Consider the following 17049-nt stretch of genomic DNA (forward strand, 5'->3'; position numbering starts at 1 on the left):
TTACCTGCCAGCTGCAGCTCGGCCTGGCCACTGGCAGAGCCCTTCAGCTGCTGGCCCTCCCTGGGCACACCTGGGGAGAGGAGAGAGCTGGTGGCAAGGCCATCCCCAGGAGACTGCCCAGGCACGGGGACACCATGGGGGAGGAGAGGAGCCTGCACTGACTCATGTCCCACACTGCCATCCTGGCTGGGTTTCACCCTCAGGCCAGCTGCCAGGCAAGCTCTGGGAAGCAGAGTGGATTCTTTGCCCCCCTGCTGTGGCTTATGAGTGAGCTCCTGGGCATGCTGAAGCTGAGCATCAGTCCTGGGCACTGCTGAGGCCAGCCCTGGAGTGCTGCCTTCAGCTCTGGGCTCCTGGCTGCCAGCAGGAGCTGGAGAGGCTGCAGCAGGGCCAGGGAAGGGCAAGGAAGCTGGGGAAGGGTGTGGAGAAGAGGGCTGGGGAGGAGCAGCTGAGGGAGCTGGGGGTGGTGAGGCTGGAGGAGAGGAGGCTGAGGGAGACCTCCTTGCTCTCTGCAGCTCCCTGCAAGGAGGCTGGAGCCAGGTGGGGCTTGGGCTCTGCTCCCAGGGAACAAGGGACAGGACAAGAGGCAATGGCCTCAGGCTGCCCCAGGGGAGGTTCAGGTTGGCCATGAGGAACAATTCCTTCCCGTTGAGGGTTGTCCAGGCCTGGCCCAGGCTGCCCAGGGCAGAGGTGCAGTGCCCATCCCTGGAGGGGTTTGGAGGCCCTGGGGATGCAGTGCTGAGGCCATGGCCTGGCGGTGCCTTGGCAGGGCTGGGTGGGACTCTGTGACCTGAGAGGTTTCACCCCAGGGCTCGGCAGGCCCCTGGGCTGTGTGGGGCTGCTGCAGCCCGGGGCAGCCCCTGCCCTACCTGCCTGTCCCTGCAGCCCTACCTGCCTGTCCCTGCAGCGCTGCAGCCCCTGCAGCCCTACCTGCCTGTCCCTGCAGCGCTGCAGCCCCTGCAGCCCTACCTGCCTGCCCCTGCAGCCCCTGCAGCCCTACCTGCCTGTCCCTGCAGCCCCTGCAGCCCCTGCAGCCCTACCTGCCTGTCCCTGCAGCCCTCCCTGCCTGTCCCTGCAGCCCCTGCAGCCCCTGCAGCCCTACCTGCCTGCCCCTGCAGCCCCTGCAGCCCTCCCTGCCTGTCCCTGCAGCCCCTGCAGCCCTCCCTGCCTGTCCCTGCACCCCCTGCAGCCCTCCCTGCCTGTCCCTGCAGCCCCTGCAGCCCCTGCAGCCCTACCTGCCTGTCCCTGCAGTGCTGCAGCCCCTGCAGCCCTACCTGCCTGTCCCTGCAGCCCCTGCAGCCCTACCTGCCTGCCCCTGCAGCACTGCAGCCCCTGCAGCCCTACCTGCCTGTCCCCACAGCGCTGCAGCCCTACCTGCCTGTCCCTGCATCCCCTGCAGCCCCTGCACCCCCTGCAGCCCTACCTGCCTGCCCCCCATTGCTGCAGCCCCTGCAGCCCTACCTGCCTGTCCCTCCAGCCCCTGCAGCCCTTGCAGCCCTACCTGCCTGTCCCCACAGCGCTGCAGCCCCTGCAGCCCCTGAAGCCCTACCTGCCTATCCCTGCAGCCACTGCAGTCCTACCTGCCTGTCCCTGCAGCGCTGCAGCCCCTGCAGCCCTGCATGCCCCCACAGTGCTGCAGGCCTTGCAGCCCTACCTACCTGTTCCTGCAGCACTGCAGCCCCTGCAGCCCTACCTGCCTGTCCCCCATTGCTGCAGCCCCTGCAGCCCTCCCTGCCTGTCCCTGCAGTGCTGCAGCCCCTGCAGCCCTACCTGCCTGTCCCTGCAGCCCCTGCAGCCCTACCTGCCTGTCCCTGCAGCGCTGCAGCCCCTGCAGCCCTCCCTGCCTGCCCCTGCAGCCCCTGTAGCCCCTGCAGCCCTACCTACCTGCCCCTGCAGCCCTCCCTGCCTGTCCCTGCAGCGCTGCAGCCCCTGCAGCCCTACCTGCCTGTCCCTGCAGCCCCTGCAGCCCCTGCAGCCCTCCCTGCCTGTCCCTGCAGCACTGCAGCCCTACCTGCCTGTCCCTGCCCCTGCAGCCCTACCTGCCTGTCCCTGCAGCGCTGCAGCCCCTGCAGACCTACCTGCCTGCCCCTGCAGCGCTGCAGCCCCTGCAACCCCTGCAGCCCTATCTGCCTGCCTCCGGAGCACTGCAGCCCCTGCAGCCCTACCTGCCTGCCCCTGCAGCACTGGAGCCTGGGGCAGCCCCTGCAGCCCTACCTACCTGTCCCTGCAGTGCTGCAGCCCCTGCAGCCCTACCTGCCTGTCCCTGCAGCCCCTGCAGCCCTACCTGCCTGTCCCTGCAGTGCTGCAGCCCCTGCAGCCCTACCTGCCTGTGCCTGCAGCACTGCAGCCCTACCTGCCTGTCACTGCACCCCCTGCAGCCCTACCTGCCTGTCCCTGCAGCCCCTGCAGCCCTACCTGCCTGCCCCCACAGCGCTGCAGCCCCTGCAGCCCTACCTGCCTGTCCCTGCAGCGCTGCAGCCCCTGCAGCCCTACCTGCCTGTCCCTGCAGCGCTGCAGCCCTACCTGCCTGTCCCCACAGCGCTGCAGCCCCTGCAGCCCTACCTGCCTGTCCCTGCAGCCCCTGCAGCCCTACCTGCCTGCCCCCACAGCGCTGCAGCCCCTGCAGCCCTACCTGCTTGTCCCTGCAGCGCTGCAGCCCTACCTGCCTGTCCCCACAGTGCTGCAGCCCCTGCAGCCCTACCTGCCTGTCCCTGCAGCCCCTGCAGCCCTACCTGCCTGCCCCCACAGCGCTGCAGCCCCTGCAGCCCTACCTGCCTGTCCCTGCAGCGCTGCAGCCCCTGCAGGCCCTACCTGCCCCCACAGTGCTGCAGCCCCTGCAGCCCTACCTGCCCATCCCTGCAGCACTGCAGCCCCTGCAGCCCTACCTGCCTGCCCCCCATTGCTGCAGCCCCTGCAGCCCCTGAAGCCCTACCTGCCTGTCCCTGCAGCCCCTGCAGCCCTACCTGCCTGTCCCTGCAGCACTGCAGCCCTACCTGCCTGTCCCTGCAGCACTGCAGCCCTACCTGCCTGTCCCTGCAGCCCCTGCAGCCCTACCTGCCTGTCCCTGCACCCCCTGCAGCCCTCGCTGCCTGTCCCTGCACCCCCTGCAGCCCTCCCTGCCTGCCCCCGCAGCACTGCAGCCCTACCTGCCTGTCCCTGCAGCACTGCATCCCCTGGAGCCCTACCTGCATGCCCCCACAGTGCTGCAGCACCTGCAGCCCTCCCTGCCTGCCCCCAAAGCACTGCAGCCTCTGCAGGCCCTACCTGACTGTCCCCTCAGCACTGCAGCCCCTACAGCCCTACCTGCCTGTCCCCACAGCACTGCAGCCCCTGCAGCCCTACCTGCCCATCCCTGCAGCACTGCAGCCCCTGCAGGCCCTACCTGCCTGCCCCTGCAGCCCTATCTGCCTGCCCCTGCAGCCCTACCTGCCTGCCCCTGCAGGCCCTACCTGCCTGCCCCTGCAGCACTGGAGCCCGGGGCAGCCCCTGCAGGCCCTACCTGTCCCTGCAGTGCTGCAGCCCCTGCAGCCCTACCTGCCTGCCCCCACAGTGCTGCATCCCCTGCAGCCCTACCTGCCTGTCCCTGCAGCCCCTGCAGCCCTACCTGCCTGCCCCCACAGCGCTGCAGCCCCTGCAGCCCTACCTGCCTGTGCCTGCAGCACTGCAGCCCTACCTGCCTGTCACTGCACCCCCTGCAGCCCTACCTGCCTGTCCCTGCAGCCCCTGCAGCCCTACCTGCCTGCCCCCACAGCGCTGCAGCCCCTGCAGCCCTACCTGCTTGTCCCTGCAGCGCTGCAGCCCCTACAGCTCTACCTGCCTGTCCCTGCAGCCCCTGCAGCCCTACCTGCCTGTCCCTGCAGCGCTGCAGCCCCTGCAGCCCTACCTGCCTGTCCCTGCAGCGCTGCAGCCCCTACAGCTCTACCTGCCTGTCCCTGCAGCGCTGCAGCCCCTACAGCCCTACCTGCCTGTCCCTGCAGCCCCTGCAGTCCTACCTGCCTGTCCCTGCAGCCCCTGCAGCCCTACCTGCCTGTCCCTGCAACCACTGCAGTCCTACCTGCCTGTCCCTGCAGTGCTGCAGCCCCTGCAGCCCTGCCTGCCCCCACAGTGCTGCAGCCCCTGCAGCCCTACCTACCTGTTCCTGCAGCACTGCAGCCCCTGCAGGCCCTACCTGTCCCCACAGCACTGCAGCCCCTGCAGCCCTACCTGCCTGCCCCTGCAGCACTGGAGCCTGGGGCAGCCCCTGCAGGCCCTACCTGTCCCTGCAGTGCTGCAGCCCCTGCAGCCCTACCTGCCTGTCCCTGCAGCCCCTGAAGCCCTACCTGCCTGCCCCCACAGTGCTGCATCCCCTGCAGCCCTACCTGCCTGTCCCTGCAGCCCCTACAGCCCTACCTGCCTGTCCCTGCAGCCCCTGCAGCCCTACCTGCCTGTCCCTGCAGCGCTGCAGCCCCTACAGCTCTACCTGCCTGTCCCTGCAGTGCTGCAGCCCCTGCAGCCCTACCTGCCTGTGCCTGCAGCACTGCAGCCCTACCTGCCTGTCACTGCAGCCCCTGCAGCCCTACCTGCCTGTCCCTGCAGCGCTGCAGCCCCTACAGCTCTACCTGCCTGTCCCTGCAGCGCTGCAGCCCCTACAGCCCTACCTGCCTGTCCCTGCAGCCCCTGCAGTCCTACCTGCCTGTCCCTGCAGCCCCTGCAGCCCTACCTGCCTGTCCCTGCAGCGCTGCAGCCCCTGCAGCCCTACCTGCCTGTCCCTGCAGCGCTGCAGCCCTACCTGCCTGTCCCCACAGCGCTGCAGCCCCTGCAGCCCTACCTGCCTGTCCCTGCAGCCCCTGCAGCCCTACCTGCCTGCCCCCACAGCGCTGCAGCCCCTGCAGCCCTACCTGCCTGTCCCTGCAGCGCTGCAGCCCTACCTGCCTGTCCCCACAGCGCTGCAGCCCCTGCAGCCCTACCTGCCTGTCCCTGCAGCCCCTGCAGCCCTACCTGCCTGCCCCCACAGCGCTGCAGCCCCTGCAGCCCTACCTGCTTGTCCCTGCAGCGCTGCAGCCCTACCTGCCTGTCCCCACAGCGCTGCAGCCCCTGCAGCCCTACCTGCCTGTCCCTGCAGCCCCTGCAGCCCTACCTGCCTGCCCCCACAGCGCTGCAGCCCCTGCAGCCCTACCTGCCTGTCCCTGCAGCGCTGCAGCCCCTGCAGGCCCTACCTGCCCCCACAGTGCTGCAGCCCCTGCAGCCCTACCTGCCCATCCCTGCAGCACTGCAGCCCCTGCAGCCCTACCTGCCTGCCCCCCATTGCTGCAGCCCCTGCAGCCCCTGAAGCCCTACCTGCCTGTCCCTGCAGCCCCTGCAGCCCTACCTGCCTGTCCCTGCAGCACTGCAGCCCTACCTGCCTGTCCCTGCAGCACTGCAGCCCTACCTGCCTGTCCCTGCAGCCCCTGCAGCCCTACCTGCCTGTCCCTGCACCCCCTGCAGCCCTCGCTGCCTGTCCCTGCACCCCCTGCAGCCCTCCCTGCCTGCCCCCGCAGCACTGCAGCCCTACCTGCCTGTCCCTGCAGCACTGCATCCCCTGGAGCCCTACCTGCATGCCCCCACAGTGCTGCAGCACCTGCAGCCCTCCCTGCCTGCCCCCAAAGCACTGCAGCCTCTGCAGGCCCTACCTGACTGTCCCCTCAGCACTGCAGCCCCTACAGCCCTACCTGCCTGTCCCCACAGCACTGCAGCCCCTGCAGCCCTACCTGCCCATCCCTGCAGCACTGCAGCCCCTGCAGGCCCTACCTGCCTGCCCCTGCAGCCCTATCTGCCTGCCCCTGCAGCCCTACCTGCCTGCCCCTGCAGGCCCTACCTGCCTGCCCCTGCAGCACTGGAGCCCGGGGCAGCCCCTGCAGGCCCTACCTGTCCCTGCAGTGCTGCAGCCCCTGCAGCCCTACCTGCCTGCCCCCACAGTGCTGCATCCCCTGCAGCCCTACCTGCCTGTCCCTGCAGCCCCTGCAGCCCTACCTGCCTGCCCCCACAGCGCTGCAGCCCCTGCAGCCCTACCTGCCTGTGCCTGCAGCACTGCAGCCCTACCTGCCTGTCACTGCACCCCCTGCAGCCCTACCTGCCTGTCCCTGCAGCCCCTGCAGCCCTACCTGCCTGCCCCCACAGCGCTGCAGCCCCTGCAGCCCTACCTGCTTGTCCCTGCAGCGCTGCAGCCCCTACAGCTCTACCTGCCTGTCCCTGCAGCCCCTGCAGCCCTACCTGCCTGTCCCTGCAGCGCTGCAGCCCCTGCAGCCCTACCTGCCTGTCCCTGCAGCGCTGCAGCCCCTACAGCTCTACCTGCCTGTCCCTGCAGCGCTGCAGCCCCTACAGCCCTACCTGCCTGTCCCTGCAGCCCCTGCAGTCCTACCTGCCTGTCCCTGCAGCCCCTGCAGCCCTACCTGCCTGTCCCTGCAACCACTGCAGTCCTACCTGCCTGTCCCTGCAGTGCTGCAGCCCCTGCAGCCCTGCCTGCCCCCACAGTGCTGCAGCCCCTGCAGCCCTACCTACCTGTTCCTGCAGCACTGCAGCCCCTGCAGGCCCTACCTGTCCCCGCAGCACTGCAGCCCCTGCAGCCCTACCTGCCTGCCCCCCATTGCTGCAGCCCCTGCAGCCCCTGAAGCCCTACCTGCCTGTCCCTGCAGCCCCTGCAGCCCTCCCTGCCTGCCCCTGCAGCCCCTGCAGCCCTACCTGCCCGCCCCCCGGCGCGATCTCTGCCGCCAGGCGCCGCAGGTAGTCGGGCAGGTCTCCGTAGGCCTCGCCGTAGGACACCACCTTGATGCCCTTGTCCAGCAGGCTCTGCCGCAGCTGCCGGAACTCCGCCGCGTCCCCGCGCCGCACCAGCATGAAGTGCTCCAGCTCCGACCTGTGCTTGACGGCCTCCAGGAAGAGGGCCTGGAAGGTGGTGTCCCCCACAGCCCAGCCACAGCCCAGGAACAGGAAGGATTTGCTCTCGTACAGCTTCTGGATCTCCCGCTGGAAGAGAGGGGGAAGGAGCAGCTCAGCCTGGGCCCCGGTGCAGCCTGCTCGGCTCACAGCTGCCCCTGCGCCCCGCGGAGCCCTGCAGGGGGCAGGGCCAGGCTGGGGGGCTGCAGCCTCCCTGGGGGGAGAACAGGCTGAGAGCCCTGGGGCTCTGCCACACCCCTGTGTGAGGCTTGGCCTTCACACTCAGCTCAGTCTCTGCCTGGGTACCTCCCAGCCCTGCAGGGCAGTAGCACAGTCCGGACCCCCAGCGTGGAGAGAGGGGCAGGGACCTCTGGAGCTCCCCCAGCCCAACCCCACTGCCCCAGCAGGCACCTCCAGCAGCTTGCCCAGGGGCACAGTGCCCAGGGGGGGTTGGAAGCTCTCCACACCAGGACACTCCACAACCTCTCTGGGCAGCCTGCTCCAGGCCTCCAGCACCCTCCCAACAAACAACTTGCTCCTCCTCTTCCCCTCCAACCTCCTGGCCTCCACTCTCTGCCCACTGCCCCTTGGCCTGGCCCTGGCCACCACTCAGCAGAGCCTGGCCCCAGCCTCTTGCCCCCCAGGGGCCCTTCAGCTCTTGCTGAGCATTGCTGAGCATTGCTCTGGGGCTGCTCTTCTGCAGCCTCTCAGCCCCAGGCCTCTCAGCCTTTGCTCCTGCCAGAGCTGCTCCAGGCCCCTCAGCAGCTTCCCAGCCTCCCCTGCACTCTCTCCAGCACTTCTCTGGCCCTCTGCAGCTGGGCAGCACACAACTGCCCCCAGGGCTCCAGAGGTGGCCTCAGCAGGGCAGGCCAGAGGGGCAGCACAACCTCCCTTGCCCTGCTGCTGCCCACACTCTTCTCCATGCCCCCAGCACAGCCTTGGCCTTCTTGGCCCCCAGGCCACCTTGCTGCTGCTGGGCAACTCCTTGTCCCCCAGCACTCCCAGCTGCTTCTGCTTGGAGCTGCTTGCCAGCAGCTTCCCCCTGCCCTGTGCTGCTGCAGGAGGTTGTTCCTCCCTGGGGCCAGGCCCTGCCCTTGCCCTGCTGCAGCCTCAGGAGGTTGCTCTCTCTCACCATCACGGGGGTGTTGCTCAGCACGCTCTGGTAGCCGGCCGGGTGCAGCACGATGCCGCTGGGGTTGGTGTAGACGCCGTGGATGTGCAGCACGCTCAGCTGCCTCTTCTCCTGCGCCCACTCCAGCACCTGCACCACACCAACCCCTCCACCAGTGTCACCAGGGGCAGGCTGGCTGCTTCCCACACCGCCCCCACGGCGCTCAGCCTGCTGCTCAAGGCTGCAGAGTTGTCTTCCTCGGCCCCTCGAGGCTCTGGGCAGCCCTGGGGGCCCTCAGCACCTGCCCTGCCCTTTGGAAGGCCACTGCTGAAGGGCTCAGTTTCCTCCCTGGAGGGCTCAGTCTCCTCCCTGCAGGCCTCAGCTGCTTTGAGCTTGCAGGAATGAGAACCATAAGGTAACCCTGAAAGCACCTCCAGCCATGGAGAGTAAGAGGTGAGGCAGGAACCAGGGAGCAGAGAGAGGCCTCAGGATGGGAGGAGACCGAGAGCTGCAGGGCACCAGGGCTGAGAGGCAAACAGGATGAGCTGCTCCCCCCAAGAGCTGCTCCCCCCAAGAGCTATTCCCCCCCAGAGCTGCTCCCCCCAGAGCTGCTCCCCCCAGAGCTGCTCCCCCCCAGAGCTGCTTTCCCCAGAGCTGCTCCCCCCAGAGCTGCTCCCCCCCAGAGCTGCTCCCCCAGAGCTGCTCCCCCCAGAGCTGCTCCCCCCAGAGCTGCTCCCCCCCAGAGCTGCTTTCCCCAGAGCTGCTCCCCCCCAGAGCTGCTTTCCCCAGAGCTGCTCCCCCCAGAGCTGCTCCCCCCCAGAGCTGCTGAGCTGAGCTGAGCTGTGCAGCTCTGCAGGGCTCAGGGCCTGGGTTGCTGCTGAGGGGGCAGGGGGAGGGCAGCTGTGTGAAGGAGCAGCAGCAGCCCCCCAGGAGCATGGCTGCAGGAGGGGGGGCAGGAGGAGGGCAGATGTGTGAAAGAGCAGCAGCAGCCCCCCAGGAGCATGGCTGCAGGGGGGGGGGGCAGGAGCCCAGCAGGTGCCAGCAGCTCTCTGAGGAGGCCTTGGGGCAGGAGGGAAGCTCTGAAGGCTGCAGCCTGGGGACCCCAGGATGGAAGTCACCCCCCAGGCTGTGGGGACAATGGGAAGGGCAGCCCTGGGTCTGCACAGCCTGCTGCAAACATCTGGGGTGGGAGTGAGGCCTGGGGGGGTTCACAGAGCCCCAAGGACAGGGCCTGGAGCCATGAGCCCAGGGCTCCTCCTGAGCTGTGGCTGGCAGCCACCCAGAGCAGGGCTTGAGGAGCAGACCTTAGCTGCACTGCTCTGCTGGCCACCAGCCCAGGGCCTCTGCTGGCCACCAGCCCAGGGCCTCTGCTGGCCACCAGCCCCTGACCCTCTGCTGGTCACCAGCCCCTGACCCTCTGCTGGCCACCAGCCCCAGACCTCTGCTGGCCACCAGACCAGGGCATCTGCTGGCCACCAGCCCCAGACCTCTGCTGGCCACCAGCCCCTGACCCTCTGCTGGTCACCAGCCCCTGACCCTCTGCTGGCCACCAGCCCCTGACCCTCTGCTGGTCACCAGCCCCTGACCCTCTGCTGGCCACCAGCCCCAGAAGAGATCTTTCAGGTCTTCAGTGTAGCCACTGAGCACTGCAGGGCACCACAGCCCCAGGGCTCTGAAACCCCTCCAGGGGTAGGGATTCAACCTCTGCCCTGGGCAGCCTGGGCCAGGCCTGGACAACCCTCAAGGAGAAGAAATTGTTCCTCATGGCCAACCTGAACCTCCCCTGGGGCAGCCTGAGGCCATTGCCTCTTGTCCTGTCCCTTGGTACCTGGGAGCAGAGCCCAAGCCCCACCTGGCTCCAGCCTCCTTGCAGGGAGCTGCAGAGAGCAAGGAGGTCTCCCTCAGCCTCCTCTCCTCCAGCCTCACCACCCCCAGCTCCCTCAGCTGCTCCTCCCCAGCCCTCTTCTCCAGACCCTTCCCCAGCTTCCTTGCCCTTCCCTGGCCCTGCTGCAGCCTCTCCAGCTCCTGCTGGCAGCCAGGAGCCCAGAGCTGAAGGCAGCACTCCAGGGCTGGCCTCAGCAGTGCCCAGCCCAGGGGCACAATCCCTGCCCTGCTCCTGCTGCCCACACCATTGCTGCTCCAGGCCAGGCTGCTGGTGGCCTTCTTGCCCAGCTGGGCACCCCCTGGCTCCTCTCCAGCTGCTGCCACCCAGCCCCCCCAGGGCCTTTCCTGCTGGGCACTTTGCAGCCCCTCTGCCCCAGCCTGGAGCCTTGCTGGGGTGGTTGTGAGCCAAGGGCAGGACCCAGCCCTTGGCCTCGTTGAACTTCATCCCTTTGGGCCAGGTGAGCAGCTTAATGCCCTCATGCAGGACCCCTCCCCAGCCCCTCCAGCCCCCTCCCCACCTTCTGCTCATCACTCAGGTCGAGTGACTCCAGCTGCCTGCCCTGGTGAGCAGCGTAGAGCTCCAGCAGGTTGTCGAAGTTGGTGGTGAGCACCAGGGCTCCACTCTCCATCAGCTGCAGCACAGACTGCAGCAGCTGCTTGCCTGCATCTTCCATCTTGGCCTCCAGGCCATCAAAGACCTCATACAGACAGTCCTTGAAGAAGGAGGAGCGGACGGAGCTGGTGCGCTGCGGGGAGAGAGCGAAAGGGGCTGGGGCGGGGCTGGGGAGGGGCAGGGGCGGGGCAGGGGCGGGGCAGGGGCGGGGCTGGGGCTGGGGCTGGGGCTGAGCCTGGGGCTGGGGCTGGGGCTGGGGCTGGGGCTGGGGCTGAGGCTGGGGCTGAGGCTGAGCCAGGGGCTGGGGCTGGGGCTGGGGCTGGGGCTGGGGCTGAGGCTGGGGCTGGGGCTGGGGCTGGGGCTGAGGCTGGGGCTGAGGCTGGGGCTGGGGCTGAGGCTGAGCCAGGGGCTGAGGCTGAGCCTGGGGCTGGGGCTGAGCCTGGGGCTGGGGCTGGGGCTGGGGCTGGGGCTGGGGCTGGGGCTGGGGCTGGGGCTGAGCCTGGGACTGGGGCTGGGGCTGGGGCTGGGGCTGGGACTGGGGCTGGGGCTGGGGCTGGGACTGGGGCTGGGGTTGGGGCTGAGCCTGGGGCTGGGGCTGGGGCTCTCTCTCCCCCCACCCCTCAGACTCTCCTCCCCCAGCCCCTAGTCTCTCTCACCCCACCCCCCAGGCTCTCTCCCCCACCCCCCAGGCTCTGTCCCCCCCAGTTCCAGGCTCTCTCCCCCAGCCCCAGCCCCTCCCCCCAGCCCCCAGGCTCTCCCCACCCCCCAAACTCTCCCCCCAGACTCTCTCCCCCCACCCCCAGACTCTCCCCCACCCCCAGACTCTCTTCCCCCCCCAGACTCTCCCCCCCCACCCCCCAGACTCTCTCCCCCAGCCCCAGACTCTCCCCCCCCAGTCCCAGACTCTCCCCCCAGGCTCCCCCCACCCCCAGCCCATGCTGCTGTCCCTGCCCCCAGCACTCACAGGGGACAGCTTCTGGATGAGGTCGTGGGCCAGGTGCACCAAGTCCCTGTCCTCCTGCAGGGCCCTCTGGAAGGCTCTGCCCTCCTCAGCCTCCAGCAGGTCGAAGTCCAGGGCAGCATCCAGCAGGGCCTGGATCAGCCCCTTCCAGGACTGCAGGGCTGGCACCTGGGGAGCCACTGCTGCACTGATGCCTGTGCCCACCACCAGCACCAGCTCCTGGGCATGCTTGGCCCTCAGGCTGGGCAGCAGCTTCCTGGGGGAGGAGAGAGGCAAGGGGAGAGGTCCTGGGGCTGGGGGAGAGGAGAGAGGCACAGGGGAGAGGTCCTGGGGCTGGGGGAGAGGAGAGAGGCACAGGGGAGAGGTCCTGGGGCTGGGGGAGAGGTCCTGGGGAGAGGTCCTGGAGCAGGGGAGAGGTCCTGGGGCTGGGGAGAGGTCCTGGGGGCTGGGGAGAGGTCCTGGGGGTGGGGAGAGGTCCTGGGGCTGGGGAGAGGTCCTGGGGCTGGGGACAGGTCCTGGGGCTGGGGGAGAGGTCCTGGGGCTGGGGGAGAGGTCCTGGGGCTGGGGGAGAGGTCCTGGGGCAGGGGAGAGATCCTGGGGGCTGGGGAGAGATCCTGGGGGCTGGGGAGAGGTCCTGGGGGTGGGGAGAGGTCCTGGGGCTGGGGAGAGGTCCTGGGGGCTGGGGAGAGGTCCTGGGGAGAGGTCCTGGGGCAGGGCAGAGATCCTGGGGCAGGGGAGAGGTCCTGGGGCAGGGGAGAGGTCCTGGGGAGAGGTCCAGGAGCTGGGGACAGGTCCTGGGGCTGGGGGAGAGGTCCTGGGGCTGGGGGAGAGGTCCTGGGGCAGAGGGAGAGGTCCTGGGGCAGAGGGAGAGGTCCTGGGGCAGGGGGAGAGGTCCTGGGGCAGGGGGAGAAGTCCTGGGGAGAGGTCCTGGGGCAGGGGGAGAAGTCCTGGGGAGAGGTCATGGGGCTGTGGGAGAGGTCCTGGGGAGAGGTCCTGGGGCTGGGGAGAGGTCATGGGGCTGTGGGAGAGGTCCTGGGGAGAGGTCATGGGGCTGGGGGAGAGGTCCTGGGGAGAGGTCCTGGGGCTGGGGAGAGGTCCTGGGGAGGGGTCCTGGGGCAGGGGAGATGCAAGCTGAGGCCAAGGGTCACTCTCTGCTAGGTGCTGAGCCTGGCTGCCCCCTGGTAGCCTCAGCCTCCACATCCCAGCTGCCCAGCACTAGCAGGGATGGAGTCAGAAGCCCTTTGGGGGTGGAGGCAGTTCCTGGGGGGGTCAGCTCCACCCTAGGCCCCTCCTGAGCAAGCTGCTCCAGGTACAGAGGGCATTGGGAGGCCAGCAGGGAGGCTGGAGGGGGAGGGGAAGCTGTGCTGAGCAGCCTGGGACCCCAGCCCTGGCTGTGCAGAGCCAGCATGGGCAGCAGAGCACACTGGGGCTGCCCCCACCATGGGCAGCAGAGCACACTGGGGCTGCCCCAGCACAGGCAGCAGAGCACACTGGGGCTGCCCCAGCAGGTGCCCCAGGCAGCAGCCCACTCCTCCCAGCACAGCAGGAAGGGAGGGAAGGTTCCTCCTGCCCTGGGAAGCTCTCTCCCACCCCCAGCCCCCCCTGAGCTGAGCAGGCCCCCAGCAGCACAGCTCTGCTGCAGAGCTCTCCTCCCTGCCACACCTCCAGTGCAGGCTGGCTGCTGGGGGCCAAGCTCCAGAAGAGGCCCAGCTGATCCCACAGCCTGCTGGGGGGCTCCCTGCTCCTGCCCCCTTCCCATTGCCCTCCCCCCAGCCCCCCCCCCCCCCAGTGCCTTCAGCTGGGTGCTGAGCTCCTGCTCAGCATTGCCCTGCCCGGGGCCAGGCTGCTCGGCAGCAGGGCACAGCACAGGCCAGGGGCAGCCCCTCTGCAGGGCAGGAGGGGAAGGAGCCAGCCCCACAGAGAGGGAGCTTTGCCCTCCCCCAGCCCCACAGAGAGAGCTTTGCCCTCCCCCAGCCCCACAGAGGGAGCTTTGCCCTCCCACAGCCCCACAGAGAGAGCTTTGCCCTCCCCCAGCCCCACAGAGCAGTGAGGTTCCTGGGGAGGGGATGGGTGGCTGTGCTGTGAGCCTGCTGAGCTCATGGCAGCCCCACAGAGAGGTTACTTGAGAGCTGGGGCTGGGGCCCACAGGCAGCCCCAGGAGCCCAGGCCCTGCTGCCACCCCTGGGAGGGACACTGTGCCCACCCTGACCCAGACCCTGCAGCTGCCCAGCTGCCCTGAGCAAGGGGAGAAAGCCCTCCCAGCCCCTTCACTGCTCCCCCCACAGCCACAGCTCTGCCCCCCTGCAGCTCTGCCCCCCTGCAGCTCTGCCCCCTTGCAGCTCTGCCCCCTGCAGCTCTGCCCCCTGCAGCACTGCCCCTTGCAGCTCTGCCCCCTTGCAGCTCTGCCCCCTTGCAGCTCTGCCCCCTGCAGCACTGCCCCCCTGCAGCTCTGCCCCCCTGCAGCTCTGCCCCCTGCAGCTCTGCCCCCTGCAGCTCTGCTCCCTTGCAGCTCTGCCCCTTGCAGCTCTGCCCCCTGCAGCACTGCCCCCCTGCAGCACTGCCCCCCTGCAGCTCTGCCCCCCTGCAGCTCTGCTCCCTTGCAGCTCTGCTCCCTTGCAGCTCTGCCTCCTGCAGCTCTGCCCCCTGCAGCTCTGCTCCCTTGCAGCTCTGCTCCCTTGCAGCTCTGCCCCCTGCAGCTCTGCCCCCTGCAGCTCTGCTCCCTTGCAGCTCTGCCCCTTGCAGCTCTGCCCCCTGCAGCACTGCCCCCCTGCAGCTCTGCCCCCTGCAGCTCTGCCCCCTGAAGCTCTGCCTCCTGCAGCTCTGCCCCCTGAAGCTCTGCCTCCTGCAGCTCTGCTCCCTTGCAGCTCTGCTCCCTTGCAGCTCTGCCCCCTGCAGCTCTGCCTCCTGCAGCTCTGCTCCCTTGCAGCTCTGCCCCCTGCAGCTCTGTCCCCCTGCAGCTCTGTCCCCCTGCAGCTCTGCCCCCCTGCAGCTCTGCTCCCTTGCAGCTCTGCCCCCTTGCAGCTCTGCCCCCTTGCAGCTCTGCCTCCTGCAGCTCTGCCCCCCTGCAGCTCTGCCCCCTGCAGCTCTGCCTCCTGCAGCTCTGCCCCCTTGCAGCTCTGCCCCCTGCAGCTCTGCTCCCTGCAGCTCTGCTCCCTTGCAGCTCTGCCCCCTGCAGCTCTGCTCCCTTGCAGCTCTGCCCCCTGCAGCTCTGCTCCCCTGCAGCTCTGCTCCCTTGCAGCTCTGCTCCCTTGCAGCTCTGTCCCCTTGCAGCTCTGCCCCCCTGCAGCTCTGCCCCCCTGCAGCTCTGCTCCCCTGCAGCTCTGCTCCCTTGCAGCTCTGCTCCCTTGCAGCTCTGCCCCCCTGCAGCTCTGCCCCCTGCAGCTCTGTCCCCTTGCAGCTCTGTCCCCTTGCAGCTCTGCCCCCTGCAGCTCTGCCCCCTGTAGCTCTGCCCCCTTGCAGCTCTGCCCCCTTGCAGCTCTGCCTCCTGCAGCACCCTGTGGCAGGAGCTTGGCTGTGGCTGTGGCTGTGGCAGGGAGCTGGGGCTGGGGCTGTGGCTGTGGCAGGGAGCTGGGGCTGGGGCTGGGGCTGTGGCAGGGAGCTGGGGCTGGGGCTGGGGCTGTGGCAGGGAGCTGGGGCTGGGGCTGGGGCTGGGGCTGTGGTTGTGGCAGGGCTGGGGCTGTGGCAGGGCTGGGGCTGTGGCTGTGGCTAAGGGGAGCCTCAGCCTTGCAGCACCAAATTCAGCTCCATTTGAGCTGCAGGGCTGGGAACCACATCCAGCCCGGGAGAAGGAGCTCAGCAGCACAGCTGAGCGGTGGGCAGGGGCTGAGCTGGGCTCAGCACTGAGCAAAGCCCAGAGCCGGCTCGGGGGGCAGCCAGCTCTGCCCCTCCTGCCCCAGGGCTAACCAAACCCAGCAGCAGAGGAGGCTCTGCCGTGGCCAGAGGCAGCTCTGCTCGGACCAGCAAGCAGAGAGGCTGCTGGGGGGGTGCTGGGGCTGGGGCTGAGCCTCCTGCCCTGCCAGGAGCGCTGCAGGGGGCTGGGAAGGGGAGGCAGCAGCCCCCTGGGGGGGTGGGGGGTACCTGGGCCTCTTGGCAGGGGGCATCCCATCCTCCAGCAGGCTGTCTGTGGGCAGGCTCAGCGTGGAAGCCATCCGGGGTCTGCAGGGCACCAAGCAGCACAGGGGAGTCAGGGCAGGGGGCAGGGCAGGGGCGGCAGGGCAGGGGCAGAGCAGGGGCAGAGCAGGGGCAGCAGGGCAGGGGGCACAGCAGGGGCAGCAGGGCTGGGGGCAGGGCAGGGGCAGAGCAGGGGCAGCAGGGCAGGGGGCAGAGCAGGGGCAGCAGGGCAGGGGGCAGGGCAGGGGCAGCAGGGCAGGGGGCAGAGCAGGGGCAGCAGGGCAGGGGCAGAGCAGGGGCAGCAGGGCAGGGGGCAGGGCAGGGGCAGCAGGGCAGGGGGCAGAGCAGGGGCAGCAGGGCAGGGGCAGAGCAGGGGCAGCAGGGCAGGGGCAGCAGGGCAGGGGCAGCAGGGCAGGGGGCAGAGCAGGGGGCAGGGCAGGGGGCAGGGCAGGGGCAGCAGGGCTGGGGCAGAGCAGGGGCAGCAGGGCAGGGGGCAGAGCAGGGGCAGCAGGGCAGGGGCAGGGCAGGGGGCAGGGCAGGGGCAGCAGGGCAGGGGCAGCAGGGCAGGGGGCAGGGCAGGGGCAGCAGGGCTGGGGCAGAGCAGGGGCAGCAGGGCAGGGGGCAGAGCAGGGGCAGCAGGGCTGGGGCAGAGCAGGGGCAGCAGGGCAGGGGGCAGGGCAGGGGCAGCAGGGCTGGGGCAGAGCAGGGGCAGCAGGGCTGGGGGCAGAGCAGGGGCAGCAGGGCAGGGGGCACAGCAGGGGCAGCAGGGGGCAGGGGGCAGGGCAGGGGCAGCAGGGCTGGGGGCAGGGCAGGGGCAGCAGGGCTGGGGGCAGGGCAGGGGGCAGGGCAGGGGCAGAGCAGGGGCAGCAGGGCAGGGGCAGGGCAGGGGCAGCAGGGCTGGGGCAGGGCAGGGGCAGCCGGGCAGGGGGCAGAGCAGGGACAGCAGGGCAGGGGCAGGGCAGGGGCAGCAGGGCAGGGGGCAGAGCAGGGACAGCAGGGCAGGGGCAGGGCAGGGGCAGCAGGGCAGGGGCAGAGCAGGGGCAGCAGGGCTGGGGGCAGGGCAGGGGCAGCAGGGCAGGGGCAGCAGGGCAGGGGGCAGAGCAGGGGCAGCAGGGCAGGGGGCAGAGACCCCCACGGGGGCTCCTCAGCTGCAGGTCACCTCTGGGCTGCCAGCAGGGCTCCAGGCTCTGGACTTCGGCCCAGCCCACAGCAGCGATCTGGGGAGCTGGAGGAAAGCACAGCCGGGGGGGTGGGCTGGGCTGTGTGGGGCAGGGCTGTGTGGGGCAGAGCAGGGCTGTGTGGGGCAGGGCTGTGTGGGGCAGGGCAGGGCTGTGTGGGGCAGGTCTGCTTGGGGCAGGGCTGTGTGGGTCTGGGCAGGGCAGGGCTGCTTGGGGCAGGGCTGTGTGGGGCAGGGCTGTGTGGGGCAGGGCTGTGTGGGTCTGGGCAGGGCAGGGCTGTGTGGGTCAGGGCAGGGCTGTG

At 69.8% G+C, this 17049-nt stretch overlaps 1 protein-coding gene across 1 annotated transcript; it reads right to left on the minus strand.

The window, feature by feature from the left end:
• Positions 1–29: 29 nt before the first annotated feature.
• Positions 30–16751, minus strand: FAM118B (family with sequence similarity 118 member B). The gene is made up of 7 exons (XM_068167291.1): positions 16730–16751; positions 15538–15615; positions 11464–11716; positions 10405–10632; positions 8024–8152; positions 6697–6981; positions 30–70 (listed from the first exon to the last, which is right to left on the minus strand). Exons 2-7 carry the CDS (start codon positions 15606–15608, stop codon positions 44–46), a joined length of 993 nt encoding a protein of 330 aa, XP_068023392.1. The 5' UTR covers positions 15609–15615; positions 16730–16751; the 3' UTR covers positions 30–43.
• Between the last annotated feature and the right edge of the window lie 298 nt (positions 16752–17049).

Source organism: Melanerpes formicivorus, unplaced genomic scaffold, assembly GCF_026170545.1.
Source record: "Melanerpes formicivorus ecotype bairdi unplaced genomic scaffold, bMelFor1.0.p_v2 SCAF_114, whole genome shotgun sequence".
NCBI classification, from domain to species: Eukaryota; Metazoa; Chordata; class Aves; order Piciformes; family Picidae; genus Melanerpes; species Melanerpes formicivorus.

Bases quoted from the DNA above. Each gene is read 5' to 3' on its own strand.
- FAM118B (XM_068167291.1), bottom strand. From the start codon at position 15,608: ATGGCTTCCACGCTGAGCCTGCCCACAGACAGCCTGCTGGAGGATGGG. The intron at 11,717-15,537 runs GTACCCCCCACC...CTCCTCCCCCAG, and splicing joins CCCCCTGCCAAGAGGCCCAG to GAAGCTGCTGCCCAGCCTGA. The intron at 8,153-10,404 runs GTGGGGAGGGGG...GGTGTGGTGCAG, and splicing joins ACCTGAGTGATGAGCAGAAG to GTGCTGGAGTGGGCGCAGGA.